At 38.3% G+C, this 21128-nt stretch overlaps 1 protein-coding gene across 2 annotated transcripts in view; it reads right to left on the bottom strand.

Moving 5' to 3' along the window:
• The window catches only part of LOC133658843 (transient receptor potential cation channel subfamily M member 1-like), a 96390-nt gene that overhangs the window by 18906 nt on the left and 56356 nt on the right, over positions 1 to 21128 (bottom strand). The window contains exons 17-22 of one of the 2 annotated variants that reach the window (XM_062061298.1): positions 14513 to 14741; positions 11822 to 11953; positions 11202 to 11330; positions 4560 to 4688; positions 4239 to 4490; positions 3996 to 4170 (exon numbers count right to left, since the gene is read on the bottom strand). In XM_062061298.1, coding sequence (XP_061917282.1) covers positions 3996 to 4170; positions 4239 to 4490; positions 4560 to 4688; positions 11202 to 11330; positions 11822 to 11953; positions 14513 to 14741 — 1046 coding nt within the window. Of the gene's footprint in view, positions 1 to 3977; positions 4171 to 4238; positions 4491 to 4559; positions 4689 to 11201; positions 11331 to 11821; positions 11954 to 14512; positions 14742 to 21128 lie in introns of both variants that reach the window. The other variant, XM_062061297.1, reaches the window with a different exon arrangement.

Here is a 21128-nt window from a genome sequence, read left to right on the forward strand (position 1 = left end):
CTGTCGAGTTTCAGATGAAAGTTCTCTTTTTCTGGCCGTTTTGAGCGTTGAATTGACCCCACAAATGTGATGCTCCAGAAACTCAATCTGCTCAAAGGACAGTCAGTTTTGTAGCTTCTGTAACGAGCTAAACTGTTTTCAGATGTGTGAACATGATTGCACAAGGGTTTTCTAATCATCAATTAGCCTTCTGAGCCAATGAGCAAACACATTGTACCATTAGAACACTGGAGTGATAGTTGCTGGAAATGGGCCTCTATACACCTATGTAGATATTGCACCAAAAACCAGACATTTGCAGCTAGAATAGTCATTTACCACATTAGCAATGTATAGAGTGTATTTCTTTAAAGTTAAGACTAGTTTAAAGTTATCTTCATTGAAAAGTACAGTGCTTTTCCTTCAAAAATAAGGACATTTCAATGTCACCCCAAACTTTTGAACGGTAGTGTATAATTAAAAAGAATGAAAACATATTGACGGTTACATCCTTATCATAAGTATCATGATAAAGAAGTATTTAAATCTGTGTCCTACAAAGAACCACGCTGTATTATATGGAGGAGTTTTTTCTTTTTCTATGTGGTTCCAGGATGAAAACATTGTGAAATCAATAAAAGCAACCGAGTCATACTGTGTTTGTAAAATATACAGGTAAAAGCCAGTAAATTAGAATATTTTGAAAAACTTGATTTATTTCAGTAATTGCATTCAAAAGGTGTAACTTGTACATTATATTTATTCATTGCACACAGACTGATGCATTCAAATGTTTATTTCATTTAATTTTGATGATTTGAAGTGGCAACAAATGAAAATCCAAAATTCCGTGTGTCACAAAATTAGAATATTACTTAAGGCTAATACAAAAAAGGGATTTTTAGAAATGTTGGCCAACTGAAAAGTATGAAAATGAAAAATATGAGCATGTACAATACTCAATACTTGGTTGGAGCTCCTTTTGCCTCAATTACTGCGTTAATGCGGCGTGGCATGGAGTCCATGAGTTTCTGGCACTGCTCAGGTGTTATGAGAGCCCAGGTTGCTCTGATAGTGGCCTTCAACTCTTCTGCGTTTTTGGGTCTGGCATTCTGCATCTTCCTTTTCACAATACCCCACAGATTTTCTATGGGGCTAAGGTCAGGGGAGTTGGCGGGCCAATTTAGAACAGAAATACCATGGTCCGTAAACCAGGCACGGGTAGATTTTGCGCTGTGTGCAGGCGCCAAGTCCTGTTGGAACTTGAAATCTCCATCTCCATAGAGCAGGTCAGCAGCAGGAAGCATGAAGTGCTCTAAAACTTGCTGGTAGACGGCTGCGTTGACCCTGGATCTCAGGAAACAGAGTGGACCGACACCAGCAGATGACGTGGCACCCCAAACCATCACTGATGGTGGAAACTTTACACTAGACTTCAGGCAACGTGGATCCTGTGCCTCTCCTGTCTTCCTCCAGACTCTGGGACCTCGATTTCCAAAGGAAATGCAAAATTTGCTTTCGTCACAAAACATGACTTTGGAGCACTCAGCAGCAGTCCAGCTCTTTTTTCCAGGGTCAACGCAGCCGTCTACCAGCAAGTTTTAGAGCACTTCATGCTTCCTGCTGCTGACCTGCTCTATGGAGATGGAGATTTCAAGTTCCAACAGGACTTGGCGCCTGCACACAGCGCAAAATCTACCCGTGCCTGGTTTACGGACCATGGTATTTCTGTTCTAAATTGGCCCGCCAACTCCCCTGACCTTAGCCCCATAGAAAATCTGTGGGGTATTGTGAAAAGGAAGATGCCGAATGCCAGACCCAAAAACGCAGAAGAGTTAAAGGCCACTATCAGAGCAACCTGGGCTCTCATAACACCTGAGCAGTGCCAGAAACTCATGGACTCCATGCCACGCCGCATTAACGCAGTAATTGAGGCAAAAGGAGCTCCAACCAAGTATTGAGTATTGTACATGCTCATATTTTTCATTTTCATACTTTTCAGTTGGCCAACATTTCTAAAAATCCCTTTTTTGTATTAGCCTTAAGTAATATTCTAATTTTGTGACACACGGAATTTTGGATTTTCATTTGTTGCCACTTCAAATCATCAAAATTAAATGAAATAAACATTTGAATGCATCAGTCTGTGTGCAATGAATAAATATAATGTACAAGTTACACCTTTTGAATGCAATTACTGAAATAAATCAAGTTTTTCAAAATATTCTAATTTACTGGCTTTTACCTGTATATTGACTATACATGGATCTCATTGAGTAGACCAGTGTTTTTCAACCACTGTGCCGCGGCACACTAGTGTGCCGTGAGATGGTCTGGTGTGCCGTGGGAGATGATCTAATTTCACCTACTTGGGGTATAACTATTTTTTGCAGACCAGTAATTATAGTCTGCAAATGATGTGTTGTTGTTGAGTGTCGGTGCTGTCTAGAGCTCGGCAGAGTAACCGTGTAATACTCTTCCATATCAGTAGGTGGCAGCCGGTAGCTGATTGCTTTGTAGATGTCGGAAACAGCGGGAGGCAGCATGCAGGTAAAAAGGTGTCTAATGCTTAAACCAAAAATAAACAAAAGGTGAGTGCCCCTTAGAAAAGGCATTGAAGCTTAGGGAAGGCTATGCAGAACGAAACTAAAACTGAACTGGCTACAAAGTAAACAAAAACAGAATGCTGGACGACAGCAAAGACTTACTGTGGAACAAAGACGGCGTCCACAATGTACATCCGAACATGACATGACAGTCAAGAATGTCCCCACAAAGAAGGATAAAAACAACTGAAATATTGTTGATTGCTAAAACAAAGTAGATGCAGGAAATATTGCTTAAAAGAAGACATGAAACTGCTACAGGAAAATACCAAAAAAAGAGAAAATATGAGCGCAAGACAAGAACTAAAACACTACACTCAGGAAAACAGCAAAAAACTCCAAATAAGTCAGGGCGTGATGTGACAGGCGGTGACAGTACACCGGTGTTTCCCACACATTCATTTATTTGTGGCGGCCCGCCACGAAAGAATTACGTCCGCCACAAAAAAAAAAAAAATATATATATATATATATATATATATATTTTTTTTTATTTTTATTTTTTTATTTTATATTTTTTGTCCTGTCCAGCTTCTCAGGCAAATCATATAGTTGATGTAGATGCCCATATAGGCTGTTCAGATTTACTTTACAAAAGAGAAGTGTAGGATACTTCTCTTGTTGCCTTATTTGTATTTGACCACTACTGTTTTCTGTTTATTTGTTACTGACTGTGGCAGGACACCTCTGCCTCTGTTTCACTTTATGTTGCTGGTAAATAATATGGTTGTAGTAGTAGGCTAAAGTTAAATTATTTAGTATGCACTAATTAAAGGGGCAGAGCTTTAAGAGACATTTTAGCTTTCATATTTTATAAGATATATTTTTTGTAAGAACCACAATTAATAAATATATTTCAGTGAATAACTTATTGTTCAAATCTGTATATAAATATGTACATAAAGTGTTGTAATTATATTGTAAAATGGATGGATGGACGTTTAAAACAAAACTGTTATTATTAAGTATACATTTTTTGAGCCTTTTTAGAGAAAATCATATCATTGTAGTAAATTATGCAAATTAATCGATGATTTCATGGTGACCACGCCCCCACCACCACAGGTATCTTGGCAGTTTATGGGAAACACTGTACACCTACTTTGAGACAAGAGCTATATTGATGCATGCTTGGTTATGCTTTAAAGTCATATCCAACAATTGCGACAACGACTTTTTACTGTCAACTGAGTTTCGTTTTTGTGCCTCTGGATTTTTTCCAACGCAAAAAATGTGCCCTGGCTCAAAAAAGGTTGAAAAACACTGGAGTAGTAGACGATCAAGGTGTACCTAATGTTATGGCCAGTGAGTACATCCTATCCAGTAGGGGGCAGCAAAGCACCGACATGAATTATGTGATCATCTGCCCAGGATCAGGAAAGAGAATCTTACTATAAATTCTAGTCTTACGGTCTATCGAGTCCGCAAAAACCTCTCCATAGATCATCCAGTAGGGCATGTAGAAGATGTTTCTGGCCAGGCGCCATGTTGGCTCCTCATCGGGGTGAAGGATGGCTTGGCGGGCCACCCCGAAGCTCATCAGCACCACCAGCATGATGACCACAAAGTACATCATGTCGATCATCTGAAAGAAAAAAAGCGTTACCAATGGACCGTCCGTGAGTTCATCCTGTGTTTGCTTGCCAAACCGACCATCTTCCCTATCATCATCACGTAAGGCCCCAGGTACTTGTTGACTCCAAAGATGTCCAGCACGCGGATGTACCAGAAGATGATGTCGATGCAGTAGATGACTCTGCCGTAGCCCATGTAGGGCTCGTGCTGCAGCCTCAGCATGAGCCCCATGAGGAAGGTGGCGATGGCCACCATGTCTGTGATGTTCCAGTACTCCTCCATCCACACGCTGATCTTCTGCTTCAGCTTGCCGGGCTCGGACATCAGGATCTGAAGATCGGAGCCAACGACGTTAATGGCGACATCTTCAAGGACGGCGTTGGGCGATGAGGACTTTACCTGTCGGACTTTTTCAGTGCCGAGGGTGAGGATGTAAGCGATGACGGTCCACTCTTGTATGGACGGCCATCGCTCCATCTTGACCAGGATGATGTAGTTGTACAACATCAGGTAGCCCAGGTAGGAGATCTGTCAGAGCAACAACACGCCGTCACAAAAAGCTCCGAGAGGCAACCTTTAGAGCAGTGGTTCTTAACCTGGGTTCGATGGAACCCTAGGGGTTCGGTGAGTCGGGCTCAGGGGGTCGGCGGAGGTCAAGACACACCCGACTCATCGTGTAAATAAAAACTTCTCCCTGTCGGCGTATTACGGATACGGCAACAGCAGAAGTCACACTGATTTGTGTAATTTGTTGTGAGTTTATGCACTGTGTTGGTTTTGTTGTTTGAACAAGGTGATGTTCATGGACGCTTCATATTGTGCACCAGTAAAAAAACATGGTAACACTTTAGTATGGGGAACATATTCACCATTAAAGGCCTACTGAAAGCCACTACTAGCGACCACGCAGTCTGATAGTTTATACATCAATGATGAAATCTTAACATTGCAACACATGCCAATACGGCCGGGTTAACTTATAAAGTGACATTTAAAATTTCCCGGGAAATATCCGGCTGAAACGTCGCGGTATGATGACGTATGCGCGTGACGTAGTCAGTTAAACGGAAGTTATGGCACCCCGTAGAATCCTATACAAAAAGCTCTGTTTTCATTTCATAATTCCACAGTATTCTGGACATCTTTTGCAATTTGTTTAATGAACAATGAAGGCTGCAAAGAAGAAAGTTGTAGGTGGGATCGGTGTATTAGCAGCGGACTACAGCAACACAACCAGGAGGACTTTGTTGGAGAGCAGACGCGCTAGCCGGCGACCTCACCTTGACTTCCTACGTCTCCGGGCCGCCAAACGCATCGGGTGAAGTCCTTCGTCCTTCCGCCGATCGCTGGAACGCAGGTGAGCACGGGTGTTGATGAGCAGATGAAGGCTGGCTGGAGTAGGTGGAGAGCTAATGTTTTTAGCATAGCTCTGTGCGGTCCGGTTGCTAAGTTGCTAAGTTAGCTTCAATGGCGTCGTTAGCACAGCATTGTTAACCTTCGCCAGCCTGGAAAGCATTAACCGTGTATTTACATGTCCACGGTTTAATAGTATTGTTGATTTTCTATCTATCCTTACAGTCAGGGGTTTATTTATTTTGTTTCTATATGCAGTTAAAGCACGATGCTATCACGTTAGCTCGTAGCTAAAGCGTTTCGCCGATGTATTGTCGTGGAGATAAAAGGCACTGAATGTCCATTTCGCGTTCTCCACTCTCAATTTCAAGAGGATATAGTATCCGAGGTGGTTTAAAATACAAATCCGTGATCCACAATAGAAAAAGGAGAGAGTGTGGAATCCAATGAGTCAGCTTGTACCTAAGTTACGGTCAGAGCGAAAAAAAATATGTATTTCACTGCATTCTAGTCCGTCACTCTAACGTTCCTCATCCACAAATCTTTCATCCTCGCTCAAATTAATGGGGTAATGGTCCGAATAGCTCTAGCTGCGTTGAAAACAATAGGAAAATATGAGGGAGTGAACAACTGACAACGTCACGCGACTTCCGGTAGAGGCAAGGGTTTTTTTTTATCAGAGACCAAAAGTTGCGAACTTTATCGTCGTTGTTCTATACTAAATCCTTTCAGCAAAAATATGGCAATATCGCAAAATGATCAAGTATGACACATAGAATGGATCTGCTATTCCCGTTTAAATAAAAAAAATTCATTTCAGTAGGCATTTAATTAGTTGCTTATTAACATGCAAATTAGTAACATATTGGCTCTTAACTAGTCATTATTAAGTACTTATTAATGCCTTATTCGGCATGGCCTTATTATAACCCTAACCCTAACCCAGTGGTGTCCAAAGTGCGGCCCGGAGGTCATTTGCGGCCCGCAGCTAATTGTTTACCGGCCCGCCACACATTCTGGAAATACTATTGTAAAAATAAAAAAGAACATTAAAAAAAGTGGAATGAGGTGAAATCTAACGAGAAAAAGTTGCAATGTTGACACAAAAGCTGCCATGCAGGCTGTTTTTTTTCTTTTGAGAAATTCGAGAAATTAACCCACGCCTTTATCTCGACTCGTTTAGACTACTGCCATGCCCCGTATGTAGGCATTAGCCAGGCCTGCAGCTCGTGCAGAACTCTGCTGCTCGTCTGCTAACACAGACCCGGAGACGTGAGCACATCACCCCTATATTAGCGTCCCTTCACTGGCTCCCTGTGCGTTACAGAATCAATTTTAAACTCCTTTTATTTGTTTTTAAATGTCTAAACAACCTCGCTCCAACATAACTCTCCGACCTCCTTCAGCCTTACTGCCCCACCCGATCCCTAAGATCAGCCGATCAGCTGCTACTGACGGTCCCGGACACAAGGCTGAAGCTTAGAGGTGACAGAGCTTTCGCTGCTGCTGCTCCCAAGCTCTGGAACGACCTACCTCTGAGTGTTAGACAAGCCTCCTCTCTTAAAAACATACTTTTATTCCATGGCTTTTAACACTGAGTGATATCCATCCTGCAATGGTGCCCCATAATACACCTGCTGTGAACCTGTTTTTATGTTTTATTCATTTTATTTATTTATTTTTTATCATGTTCTGTTTGTGTTGTGTTGTGTTTGCTCGGTTCTCGTATTATCTTTTAACCTGCCCATTGTACAGCACTTTGGCTACCCCTGTGGTAAATTTTAAATTTGATTTATAAATAAAGTTGATTTGATTTGATTTGATTTTGTCTTGCTTCATTTTCCTTTTTTTGCCATTGCTCAAAAAAACAAAACAATGACAAAAAAAATCCATGTTATAATGAATTCTTTTCAGGGCTCCAATTACTTCAAATATTTCACTTTAAAATGTTTTATGTGGTAAATATTGCATATATTGTGTAGTAGCCATATAAAAACATCAAAGTTTTCTTTGACAAAAGCGCATAAAACAAACAAAATAATAGTTCCAGCATAAAACGGACAGATATATCTGAAGTTGATCTCGTAACGTAAGTGTTGAAATAACTCTAAATTAAGTCTTTGTTACTTAGAATATGTTCCCCTAGTGTCCAAATAACTCTAAATTAAGTCTTTATTACCTAGAATATGTTCCCCTAGTGTCCAAATAACTCTAAATTAAGGCTTTGTTACTTAGAATATGTTCCCCTAGTGTCCAAATGACTCTAAATTAAATCTTTGTTACTTAGAATGTGTTCCCCTAGTGTCCAAATAACTCTAAATTAAGTCTTTGTTACTTAGAATATGTTCCCCTAGTGTCCAAATAACTCTAAATTAAGTCTTTGTTACTTAGAATATGTTCCCCTAGTGTCCAAATAACTCTAAATTAAGTCTTTATTACTTACAATATGTTCCCCTAGTGTCCAAATAACTCTAAATTAAGTCTTTATTACTTAGAATATGTTCCCCTAGTGTCCAAATAACTCTAAATTAAGTCTTTGTTACTTAGAATATGTTCCCCTAGTGTCCAAATAACTCTAAATTAAGTCTTTATTACTTAGAATATGTTCCCCTAGTGTCCAAATAACTCTAAATTAAGTCTTTATTACTTAGAATATGTTCCCCTAGTGTCCAAATAACTCTAAATTAAGTCTTTATTACTTAGAATATGTTCCCCTAGTGTCCAAATAACTCTAAATTAAGTCTTTATTACTTAGAATATGTTCCCCTAGTGTCCAAATAACTCTAAATTAAGTCTTTATTACTTAGAATATGTTCCCCTAGTGTCCAAATAACTCTAAATTAAGTCTTTGTTACTTAGAATATGTTCCCCTAGTGTCCAAATAACTCTAAATTAAGTCTTTATTACTTACAATATGTTCCCCTAGTGTCCAAATAACTCTAAATTAAGTCTTTGTTACTTAGAATATGTTCCCCTAGTCCAAATAACTCTAAATTAAGTCTTTATTACTTAGAATATGTTCCCCTAGTGTCCAAATAACTCTAAATTAAGTCTTTATTACTTAGAATATGTTCCCCTAGTGTCCAAATAACTCTAAATTAAGTCTTTATTACTTAGAATATGCTCGCCTAGTGTCCAAATAACTCTAAATTAAGTCTTTGTTACTTAGAATATGTTCCCCTAGTGTCAAAATAACTCTAAATTAAGTCTTTGTTACTTAGAATATGTTCCCCTAGTCCAAATAACTCTAAATTAAGTCTTTATTACTTAGAATATGTTCCCCTAGTGTCCAAATAACTCTAAATTAAGTCTTTGTTACTTAGAATATGTTCCCCTAGTGTCCAAATAACTCTAAATTAAGTCTTTATTACTTAGAATATGTTCCCCTAGTGTCCAAATAACTCTAAATTAAGTCTTTATTACTTAGAATATGTTCCCCTAGTGTCCAAATAACTCTAAATTAAGTCTTTATTACTTAGAATATGTTCCCCTAGTGTCCAAATAACTCTAAATTAAATCTTTGTTACTTAGAATGTGTTCCCCTAGTGTCCAAATAACTCTAAATTAAGTCTTTGTTACTTAGAATATGTTCCCCTAGTGTCCAAATAACTCTAAATTAAGTCTTTGTTACTTAGAATATGTTCCCCTAGTGTCCAAATAACTCTAAATTAAGTCTTTATTACTTAGAATATGTTCCCCTAATGTCCAAATAACTCTAAATTAAGTCCTTGTTACTTAGAATATGTTCCCCTAGTGTCCAAATAACTCTAAATTAAGTCTTTATTACTTAGAATATGTTTCCCTAGTGTCCAAATAGCTCTAAATTAAGTCTTTGTTACTTAGAATATGTTCCCCTAGTGTCCAAATAACTCTAAATTAAGTCTTTGTTACTTAGAATATGTTCCCCTAGTGTCCAAATAACTCTAAATTAAGTATTTGTTACTTAGAATATGTTCCCCTAGTGTCCAAATACTCTAAATTAAGTCTTTGTTACTTAGAATATGTTCCCCTAGTGTCCAAATAACTCTAAATTAAGTCTTTATTACTTAGAATATGTTCCCCTAGTGTCCAAATAACTCTAAATTAAGTCTTTATTACTTAGAATATGTTCCCCTAGTGTCCAAATAACTCTAAATTAAGTCTTTGTTACTTAGAATATGTTCCCCTAGTGTCCAAATAACTCTAAATTAAGTCTTTATTACTTAGAATATGTTCCCCTATTGTCCAAATAACTCTAAATTAAGTCTTTGTTACTTAGAATATGTTCCCCTAGTGTCCAAATAACTCTAAATTAAGTCTTTATTACTTAGAATATGTTTCCCTAGTGTCCAAATAACTCTAAATTAAGTCTTTGTTACTTAGAATATGTTCCCCTAGTGTCCAAATAACTCTAAATTAAGTCTTTGTTACTTAGAATATGTTCCCCTGGTGTCCAAATAACTCTAAATTAAGTCTTTATTACTTAGAATATGTTCCCCTAATGTCCAAATAAATCTAAATTAAGTCTTTGTTACTTAGAATATGTTCCCCTAGTGTCCAAATAACTCTAAATTAAGGCTTTGTTACTTAGAATATGTTCCCCTAGTGTCCAAATACCTCTAAATTAAGTCTTTGTTACTTAGAATATGTTAATTTAGAGTTATTTGGACACTAGGGGAACATATTCTAAGTAACAAAGACTTAATTTAGAGTTATTTGGACACTAGGGAAACATATTCTAAGAAATAAAGACTTAATTTAGAGTTATTTGGACACTAGGGGAACATATTCTAAGTAACAAAGACTTAATTTAGAGTTATTTGGACACTAGGGGAACATATTCTAAGTAACAAAGACTTAATTTAGAGTTATTTGGACACTAGGGGAACATATTCTAAGTAACAAAGACTTAATTTAGAGTTATTTGGACACTAGGGGAACATATTCTAAGTAACAAATACTTAATTTAGAGTTATTTGGACACTAGGGGAACATATTCTAAGTAACAAAGACTTAATTTAGAGTTATTTGGACACTAGGGGAACATACTCTAAGTAATAAAGACTTAATTTAGAGTTATTTGGACACTAGGGGAACATATTCTAAGTAATAAAGACTTAATTTAGAGTTATTTGGACACTAGGGGAACATATTCTAAGTAACAAAGACTTAATTTAGAGTTATTTGGACACTAGGGGAACATATTCTAAGTAACAAAGACTGAAGTTCCCTTAGTGTCCAAATAACTCTAAATTAAGTCTTTATTACTTAGAATATGTTTCCCTAGTGTCCAAATAACTCTAAATTAAGTCTTTGTTACTTAGAATATGTTCCCCTAGTGTCCAAATAACTCTAAATTAAGTCTTTGTTACTTAGAATATGTTCCCCTGGTGTCCAAATAACTCTAAATTAAGTCTTTGTTACTTAGAATATGTTCCCCTAGTGTCCAAATAACTCTAAATTAAGTCTTTGTTACTTAGAATATGTTCCCCTAGTGTCCAAATAACTCTAAATTAAGTCTTTGTTACTTAGAATATGTTCCCCATACTAAAGTGTTACCAAAAACATATAACTTTGTCTTGAATTTGAAAAAAACAACATTTTATTTTTCACTAAAGAAGGGTTGGGTGAATGCGCAAATGAAAGTGGTGGGGTTCGGTACCTCCAACAAGGTTAAGAACCACTGCTTTAGTGCAAATGAGAACTTACAGTGTTGAACCAGAACTTGGTGAAGGGGGCGTCATAAAACTCAAAGAACCTCTTGCCGATGGGGATTTTGCGGACATTGGCGCTGCCTTCCTCTTCGTCGCCTTTGCGGGAAGTTGCATCGTTTGGGTCCTGGAACCGAACAATGAATCTCAGAATTGACCATTTGAACTGTTTTCCACTTTGAGTAGCGTATTTTTCGGACTATAAAACGCACTTTAAAATATTTTAATTTTCTTAAAAAATGCGCCTTATAACCCGGTGCGCCTAATGCACAAAATAATTATGGTTGTGCTTACCGACCTCGAAGCAATTTTATTTGGTACACGGTGTAATGATAAGTGTGACCAGTAGATGGCAGTCACACATAGTGTGGTAAAACTATCACCAAGTTTTGAGCAAATAAAAGACATCAATTTAGGTAAAACATAGAAATATTTTTGTGTACTACATCTTGCAAATAAGATGGCATTTTTGTCAAAGTATAGTTTTTTTTCCAGGTTCTTTTTAATCATGCATGCAGGTAATTTACTGCAATTACAGGTTTCAAAAGTGCGATTGAAAAATGTATGTTTTGGCAGCAGTAATTAATAATATATATTCATGGACGAAGCAACAAAAACCTTGCTGGATTTGTTGTCGTCGTCTTTGTCTTTGCCCTCTTCTTTGCCTGCAGGTGCAATGTAGGACGCATCATCTCCAATGCGGAAATCCAGCAGCAGAATCAGCGGAGGAAAGATGATTCCCAAAATGACCTACAGGTTGAAAAATAAATAAATAAAAGGAGAAGATGAGTACAGTGGAACCTCGATTCACGAACATTGTATGAACTTTTCGATTTACAAACCACATACGCTTTGGTGTACAAACCTTCCAGCCATTTTGTGCCCGGCAGCACATACTTTGTGGGCGGGCTGATCAATCTCCGTAGCTCATTCAGTCAGCTTCGTGTTGCTAGCTACTGTGCTAATTTGTTTGTGTTTTCTTCGTCTTTTTACAGCATTTTTCCAGTTTTGCTAGCTCAATATGAGCCCAAAGAAAGCAATGAACAAGCTACGTTTCTTTTGAAACATCCACAGTGTTGTCCTCCCCCAGAAGATGAACCAACAAGGCGAAGTAGATCATATTTTTTTCATTCCTAAGCATTGTAGCGACCCGGCTGGTAAAGTTTAGGAGTTTTGTGATTTCAAACTGTGGGTGCACCACAGGGCTAGTGACAGTGTGTGTAGGGATGATACTCGAAACCGGTTTTCCCGGTTGTTCGATAAGAAAAGAACCGAGTCCTCAGACTCGAATCCCTTTTTGAGAACCGGTACCCGTTATCAAGACCACTATAGTAAAGAAAAAGAGTTGGTTCTTTATTCGAATCGCTGGGAACGAATCCCGTCCCGACCAGAAATGCCCCGTGAGACATCACAAGAAATGGCGTCACGTAGCTCAGTCATTAGGCGCAGATAGCGAAAGCAGGAAAACAATGCACCGGAAAAAGCGCTCCAAGGTGTAATAAAGTTCAAAACAAAAGGTATAATCCAATGAATAACTTTACTGAGAGATTTGAGCAGGGTACAAACACATGACCAACAATTTTACCACCAACCGGAAACATAGCAACCAGGCTAGCAACGCACCTCCTTTACGGCAGCTGTCGCAACGTTCTTAAAGCAACCGCAGCACATACATATATGTATATACAACACATCTCCCTTTTTTAACTTTTGTTTTTCTTTCCTTGTAAACAAAACAAAATCACACTGTATATGTGTTGTCTGTCTAATTATAAATAATGCAGACGAGGCGTGTTGGCTGAGTTCTTGACGTTTACTTTCACAGCGTGCTCATAACCTCATTCTTAGCTGCCGGGTGACGACATGCAACACTTTTCGGGGCTACCACGCATGCTCGTCACTCCCGTTGCATGCTGGGTAGTGTAGTTGTTATATTCTCTAGTTCATAACATAACATCACATCTACCTAGCTATCTACCCTATAAAGAAATAACGTTAACTCAATAAAGTGTATTTCTTTTTTTAGCTTTAACTTTTCATTTTTTTAGCATTGTAACCACATTTGCAAACAACTTTTCTCTTCATAGAATGTTCTTTCAATAAAGAAATAAAGTGCAAAAATGTCAAAGCATCATAACAAACAGTTATGTCAAATAGCAGCAGAATTGCACTTTTTGGAGAGCTGTATTATTTCCAGTTTTGTGCCCAAGGGACTGATTTTTTTTAACATATTATTTATACACCTATAGTGATCACAGAGACAGTGTGTTACTGTATATATTTGTTTTTCTGAAAAAATCCCACTAAATATACTTTGGGTAACAACAGTCAATATTTATTTATTTTATTTAATTTTTTTAGGGGGGTAACAGTCAATATCTATTTATTTATTAGATTTAATTTTTTTCTTATATGATAAAAGTGAGATTTTGTTCAACCAAATATTGTGTGTTCTTTTCCATATACAACAACCTATCTGGACTCGATAAGAGAATCGATAAGGAATCGGTTCGATAAGAGGATTCGATAATAGGCTCGAACTCGATAATTTCTTATCAAACATCATCCCTAAGTGTGTGTGCGTGTCTGCAGGGTGGCTGGATATAGGGATGACAATTTTAGCTTGTTGTTTTTTTGGTTATGTTATTAAATAAAAACAAGTTGATGGTTACAATTGTGTAATTGCACAACCTCCGGTAGCTTTAAACATGTTGCTTTACGAAAATATTAGTGTCCAGTTATACTTTTAACAGTGTTTCTTATTGTAGATGTTATCATTTTTCAAATTCATCAGTTAATAGTGTTTGTTTATTTTATTTTTTAAGTGACGACTTAGTTTATATTTTTATTTCGAGAGCTTTTAATATGTTGGATCAGGGGTGTCCAAACTTATTGTAAAATATTATCAGTGTCAAAATTGCATCGTTTTCACATTGCATGACATCTTTTTGCTCTTTTTTCTTACATTTTTACGGGTTTTTTCCCAGCAATATAGTGTAGGTCTTTTCCTGTAGGAAAATAATAATGTTAACGATAATTACAATAGTCTGTGATGAGGTAGCGACTTGTCCAGAGTATACCCCGCCTTTCGCCCGAATGCAGCTGAGATAGGCTCCAGCACCCCCCGCGATCCCAAAAGGGACAAGCGGTAGAAAATGGATGGATCGATGATTGTCATGTTTTGTTTGATATACAGAACTATAAAGTGCTTTATATTATGTTCAAAGAGTATGGAGAAATTAACTTCAATATCAACCCCGTTCAACCGAGGAAGTCCGTAAATCTGCGCAGCGAGGCTGACACGTGTACCTTGAGGCCTGGGTTCTTGCCGATCCGTAAGCAGCCCATCCACATGTCGGTGAGCAACATCTGGCTGCACGTGTGGGCGATGAAGTCTCGCTGCTTGGCGGCCACGGCCAGCTTCAGACAGGTGGAGTTGCTCCAGTTGACCAGCTCGTAGGTCAGCAGCTTCATGGCCACCTGCTCGTCGTGCTTGTACGACTGGTCCAGCAGCTCGTAGGCCAGCTGGCCGAACTCCCTGTCAAGTCGGAAAAAAGAGCAAACAGACAATAAGCAGACGGGCAGCGTCGCACCGGTGTACGTGAGTGACGGGAGGAAAAGCCCTGGTTTGTAGGCAAATATGCATATTTACACCCCCAATATAAGCCAACCTGACTTTTGCCTGGGTAAAATCTCCTTTTTATTGGAGTTTTGGGTATTGCCCAACACCGACATTGATCTCACATGTTTATATTTGTAGCTGCTGACGGAAGCAACATGTATATTTCATATATCATTTCATAGTTGGTGAGAATAAATAAACACAATGCATAAATATAAGTTCATATTGTACTCATAATGTGATTAATAAGCTAGGCTGACCATACGTCATCTTTTCCCCGGACATGTCCTCTTTTGCGGGGGTGTCCGGGCGGGGTTTCTTAAATCAATCAATCAATGCCTCAAATGTCCGGCATTTTGAGTTAGGGTTGCGTGTATTTTCAATGTACGTCCAGGGTTAAGTTAAGAAGAGGTTAAAAAAAAAAAACTGTGAAGGTGCGCACGCAGAAACATTGGTGAGGGAGGGGCAGAGACACAGAGCCAGAGAGCTAGTGAGTGGAGACAGACATGAAAACAAGAAATGCCGAAAAGTAAATGCAACTTCACGGATGATTTGCGGAAAAAGTATTTGTGTTTTGGTCCTGGCCTTGACACATGGGAAGCAGAATGTACTGTGTGCAAAGCAGGAACGTATGTATCTGTGGCAAATAAAGATCTACAAGCCCATATCGACACTACAAAGCACAAAACAGCTGTGCAGGGCAAGAGCTCGTCTGCTGTTTTTTGTCTAAATGTAATTAACTTGTTTTGAGGCATTATTTATGTTTACATTATATACAAGAGGTTATTTTGAATATTTCTACCTCTGCACTTTTTTTCCAAAACTGTGAATGTTACAGAATATAAGTGTGACTTATTTTGTTATACTGTCAAGCAGTGTTGGCGTTAACGCACTTCTTGTGTCTTTTTAACGCACTGAAATCAGAAAGGACGCAGATTTTTTTTATTTTACCATTTGCGGCCCACAGCTAATGTTTTAAAGGCCCACGGCACATTCTAAAAATACTATTGAAATAAACAAAAACATAACAAAAGTGAAATAAAAAAGCTTAAAGGTGACATGTCTTTTAGAAACAGTTGCAATGTTGACTAATAAAACAAAGCTGTTTTTTTTTTCTTTCAAACTGTCATTGCTCAAAACATAATATTGAATCAAAATCAATGTTATTATGAATTATTGACCTATCAAAGGTTCCCATTACTTCACATCAAATATTCCACTAAGAAAAATATTTTTGGTGGAAGATTTTGCATATTTTGTGTGTTTTCCATAAAAAACATAGTTTTGTTTGACAAAAAAGGGCGGAAAACAAACAAACAAAAAACACAACATAAAAAAAGTAAAACATTTTGAAATGAGGATTAGATGTGAAGCTGATGTAGACTCCAGAGATTTCAATATAAAATGTATGTATGCCCTGGCACACCATTATCATCATTTCATGACCCAAGCAAAACACTTTTATACTGAAATAAATACACCTACAACTTATTCAATAAAAACATAGAAAAAACTAGCAGCAGCGGTAAAGTTTAGATCCATGAAGGAAAGAAGAAAGTGAATGAATGTTTATAACTGAATACATTTACATATGTATACACATTTGTTTTCTTTTGTATTATTTTTTTTAATGAATTAAGTAACGTTTATGACAACCTTTTTCCAAAACACAATATAGAATGTGAGATATAACAGGATAATGCATACATTTGTCATTTATGTTCAAAACGCTTACAAAAAAGTGGTACCCCAAAAATTTACTGTGGCACCCCATTTTTATGACTTGATGGGGTCCCTGGGACCCCATTTTGAGAATTCCTGGCGCCAACACTGCTGTCAACAGAGGAGAAAAAATGCTTGAAAAATGTATTACTTATGAAGCAAGTTCGAGTATCATTGGCAAATGTTCACCTAGTCCCGGCCTGGGCGTGCTGCCCGCCTTGGCACGCATATATGTGTCCTCTTTTTGGGGTTTCAGAATATGGTCAGCCTAAATAAGGTATTTCATTGGGTTAATTCATGCAAGTTTATGTTAACTTTATTTTTGTTACAAACCCATGTAAATTGAGAGGGGAATATATTTTTTGTTCTGGTTTGGTCATGTTGTGACGGAATTAAGGAAGCAGCATGGAACAACAAGCGTTTGATGCATACTTGCCAACCCTCCCGTTTTTAGCGGGAGAATCCCGATATTCAGCGCCTCTCCCGACAACCTCCCGGCAGAGATTTTCTCCCGACAAACTCCCGGTATTCAGCCGGAGCTGCAGGCCACGCCCCCTCCAGCTCAATGCGGACCTGAGACTGAGTGGGGACAGCCTGTTCTCACGTCCGCTTTCCCACAATATAAACAGCTTGCCTGCCCAATGACGTCATAACATCTAGGGCTTTTAGAGAGTAGAGTGCACAACTGCGCACACAACAAGGAGACGAAGCAGAAGAACGAGGAAATTACAGACATGGCGACGCCGTCGACGAGCAAGATGAAGAAATACGCTTGCAAGTTCCAAAACGAATGGAAACAAGAATTTCAGTTCATCCAGGACAGTTCGAAGGGGAAGGGGTATGTTGCCTGTAAATTTGTAGAACAGACTTCTCCATTGAACACGGTGGCCGAAATGATATACTCATCATGAACGGAGAAGTTAAACAGGACAATACTGCCATCTAATGGATAGCCACCGGAACACTGAAATTCAAGTATTTCTTTTATGTAAATAAAATAAATATATATATATATATATATATATATATATATATATATATATATATATATATATATATATAGCTAGAATTCACTGAAAGTCAAGTATTTCATACATATATATATATATATATATATATATATATATATATATATATATATATATATATATATATATATATATATATATATATATATATATGAAATATATATGAAATACTTGAGTTGGTGAATTCTAGCTGTAAATAACCACACCCCCTACCCCCTACCCCCCACCTCCCGATATTGGAGGTCTCAAGGTTGGCAAGTATGGTTTGATGTAGATAATGGAGTCTCGGATTACCCCAAAAAAAACCTAACATTAGCATGTAAGCATGCGTCAAGTACCAAAATATACATATGACAGGAGGCGTATACCTAGCCAAAAAAAGCTAGCATGCTATCGTTAGCATGCTAACCTATCCATTATTAACGGTCTGGAATGGACTTAAGCTGTCTTTAAACTGAAGTGGACTTGTTTGTGTAACCGAGGGTTTATATATGTCGCCTATACTGTATAAAACTACAAAATAACAAACACGGTGGCTCCAGTTTTACACGAGGACCACTTTATTTCGTCTGTTTTTAAAACTCCGCTCCACCACAACGTGTCACCACTTCCGCTCTCAGCGCCTTCAAAATAAGAGCTCAAGGCATATACTGTATAACAGCGTATAACAGGAACTTAACGTCACAAAGAGGCAAGTCCATAAAACTAGGTTACATACCTCCCCTCCTACAAAAAGAAACGTCCTCGTTTCAACACAATAACAGGATAAAGTGCAAAAACAACACAGGCGGAGTTAAAACAAAAAAATGTATTAACCTGTCCCCCCAATTATACAGAGCCTACTCACACAACAACGTGTCACCACTTTAAGGCTGCAGCTAACGATTATTTTTCTATCGATTAATCTATAGATTATTTTTTCGATTAATCGGTTAATCTATAGATTATTTTTTCGATTAATCTATAGATTATTTTTTCTTTTACCGATTATTTTTTTATTCAAAATAAAGATGAAAAAATAAATGTAGGCCTGTTTTTTCAAAAGGCATGGCTTTTATTTACAAAAAAAAGAAGTATGGCCACTCAGTCAACATTGACAACAACATGACTAAATATTCTGTAACAATGTAAACATTTAAAACTTTTTACATTTAACAAAATTAAAAGTAGCTTATTTGCTTTTTAATGTGCAAATATAAAAGTCAACATCCAGTGCAAATCTTAATATTCTGCAATAGTATAAGCATTTCAAAAGTAAAAGTATTGCTTATTTTGCTTTAAAATGTGCAAAAATAAAGATAAACATCCAATACAAAAAAGTGCAAAAGGAAATATTCTGTAACAACAGTGTAAACATTTCAACAAAAGTGAAAGTATTGCTTATTTGCTAAAATGTGCAAAAATAAACATAAACATCCAATACAAAAAAGTGCCAATCTAAATATTCTGGAGCACTGTAAACATTAAGTATTGCTTTTAAAATGTGCAAAATAAACATCCAGTCCAACACAGTACACAATAACCAATTCTACTCATTCCAGTGAGTGTCTAACAGTTGTAATGAAGAAAGTTTAGCATGTCTACATACTCTGGTTCTTTTCATGTTTACAATATTCCCAGCAGCTGAAAATAGACGCTCAGAAGGGGTCGATGTGGCTGGAACCGAGAGCTAATTAGCCTTCACCTCAAGCCAGGATTGCGAGTGAGCTGAGCTGCAGTTTAAGTTTCTAGAAGGTCAACGGGCTCATAGTGATGTTACTAGTAGTTGACTGGGAGGTGTTTATTATCATTTGGGGAGAGTCCGCTGCCTGATGCTCACCTGCTAAACACCTATCTGCTCCACGCTGAAGCGCTGACTACATGCGCTCTGAATACGCACTGCTGATTGGCTGATAATGCTTCGAGTGTACCAATCAGATGGTTGTGTGGGTGGGACAATGCTGCGTGTGTACCAATCAGATGGTTGTGTGGGTGGGACAATGCTGCGTGCTGAGACAGGCAGAAGGAGCAAAGCAGCTTGTTAAGACCTTATCTTTAGCTTGGAAACTCGTTCGGTACACCCCCGTACCAAACCGAAAGCCCCGTACCGAAACGGTTCAATACAAAACACGTACCGTTACACCCCTAGCAGATACAAATGACACATTCATGTTTTTGTGTAATGATGACAACGTATGCTCGCGCGGACGATTGACTAGTTGATGGTTTTCTTTTCAAATGTTCGTTCATAGCCGTTGTGCTGCTATGATAGGCCATTTCCGCTTGACACACTGTGCATACAACAACATTATTAGGCCGTTTATTGAAATACTCCCACACTTTTGACCACTTTTGGCATGCTTTTCCCCCCTCGCTCGCACCGCTCGCATCGTCTTCTTTGATCGTCTGCTTTGCGCTTCGCCATGACGGTAGTGTGACGTCATTATGCGACGCGTCGACGCACAAAAACGGCGTCGACGTATTTACGTAACCGATGACGTCGACTACGTCGACGCGTCGTTTCAGCCTTACACCACTTCCGCTCTTAGCGCCTTCAAAATAAGAGCTCAAGGCATATACTGTATAACAGCGTATGGGTGAGGGCCGACATCCGGGCAACTGAGCTACATACGGGTTCTTCGAGCCATAGCAACGAGACTGGCGTTGAAAACAAACCGTTGCCATTACTCTTTAACCTGTCGACCTACGCTGGTTAAACCCGTCATTCTGCCTCCAAAATGCCGAAAAACTGTGTTGTTTTTGGTTGTGCTAACCACAACTGGAAACAGGGAAAACAAATGTTGTATTTTGTTCTGCCAAAGCGTGATAAAAGCCCACAGAGACGAGACAAATGGCTCGCAGCTTTACACCGGGAAAACGAGGACGGTTCTCACTGGAGTCCCCCAAAGTCCCGGGTCGTGTGTTCGGATCACTTCGTTTCTGGTAAATATAAGGAACAAAAATCCACCTTCTTAACCACAACTTGGCTATACGTCCATGCTAATGTTGTACTTGTTGAATTTGTACCTTATAACGTTCGACAGCTGAAGTTGTTGTTGTACAAAAATAACATGCGGTTTATACTATATAGTCTATAGCCTAGCTAGTTATTTTCGAAAACCGGACAACGAGAGGATACCAAAGGCAGCGTTAAGATGGACACCACCGGGAAAACGTAAGCCAGGGCGGCCAAAGAACACCTGGCGAAGAACAGTTGTACTTAAACAATACATGTAGCCCTCAAATCTCTCAATATTTTATACACTAACACTTGATCTTGTTGTTGATAACTTCCGCGTCTCTTTCTTAGTAGCGCGCAGGCTAAGCTAACTAGCAAGCTAAGCTAAGCCTGAGAAGCTTTAAAGTTCACTGAGACGAGTCTGACGCAAATAATACATTTTCCTTTTTTCACACGATATGCGAATAAGTAAAAATGCGTAAATGAAGGATTTAACGCCGACTTCCAAGCCACAACGCTCGTTAAATGCTTTTTCTGTCAATGCTGTGTTCGCTGTGAGCTGGTTTGTTTTCAACGAATTCCCGGTTGCTAGGGGATTGGTAGGCGGAAGTGACG

Source organism: Entelurus aequoreus, linkage group LG10 (assembly GCF_033978785.1).
Source record: "Entelurus aequoreus isolate RoL-2023_Sb linkage group LG10, RoL_Eaeq_v1.1, whole genome shotgun sequence".
NCBI classification, from domain to species: Eukaryota; Metazoa; Chordata; class Actinopteri; order Syngnathiformes; family Syngnathidae; genus Entelurus; species Entelurus aequoreus.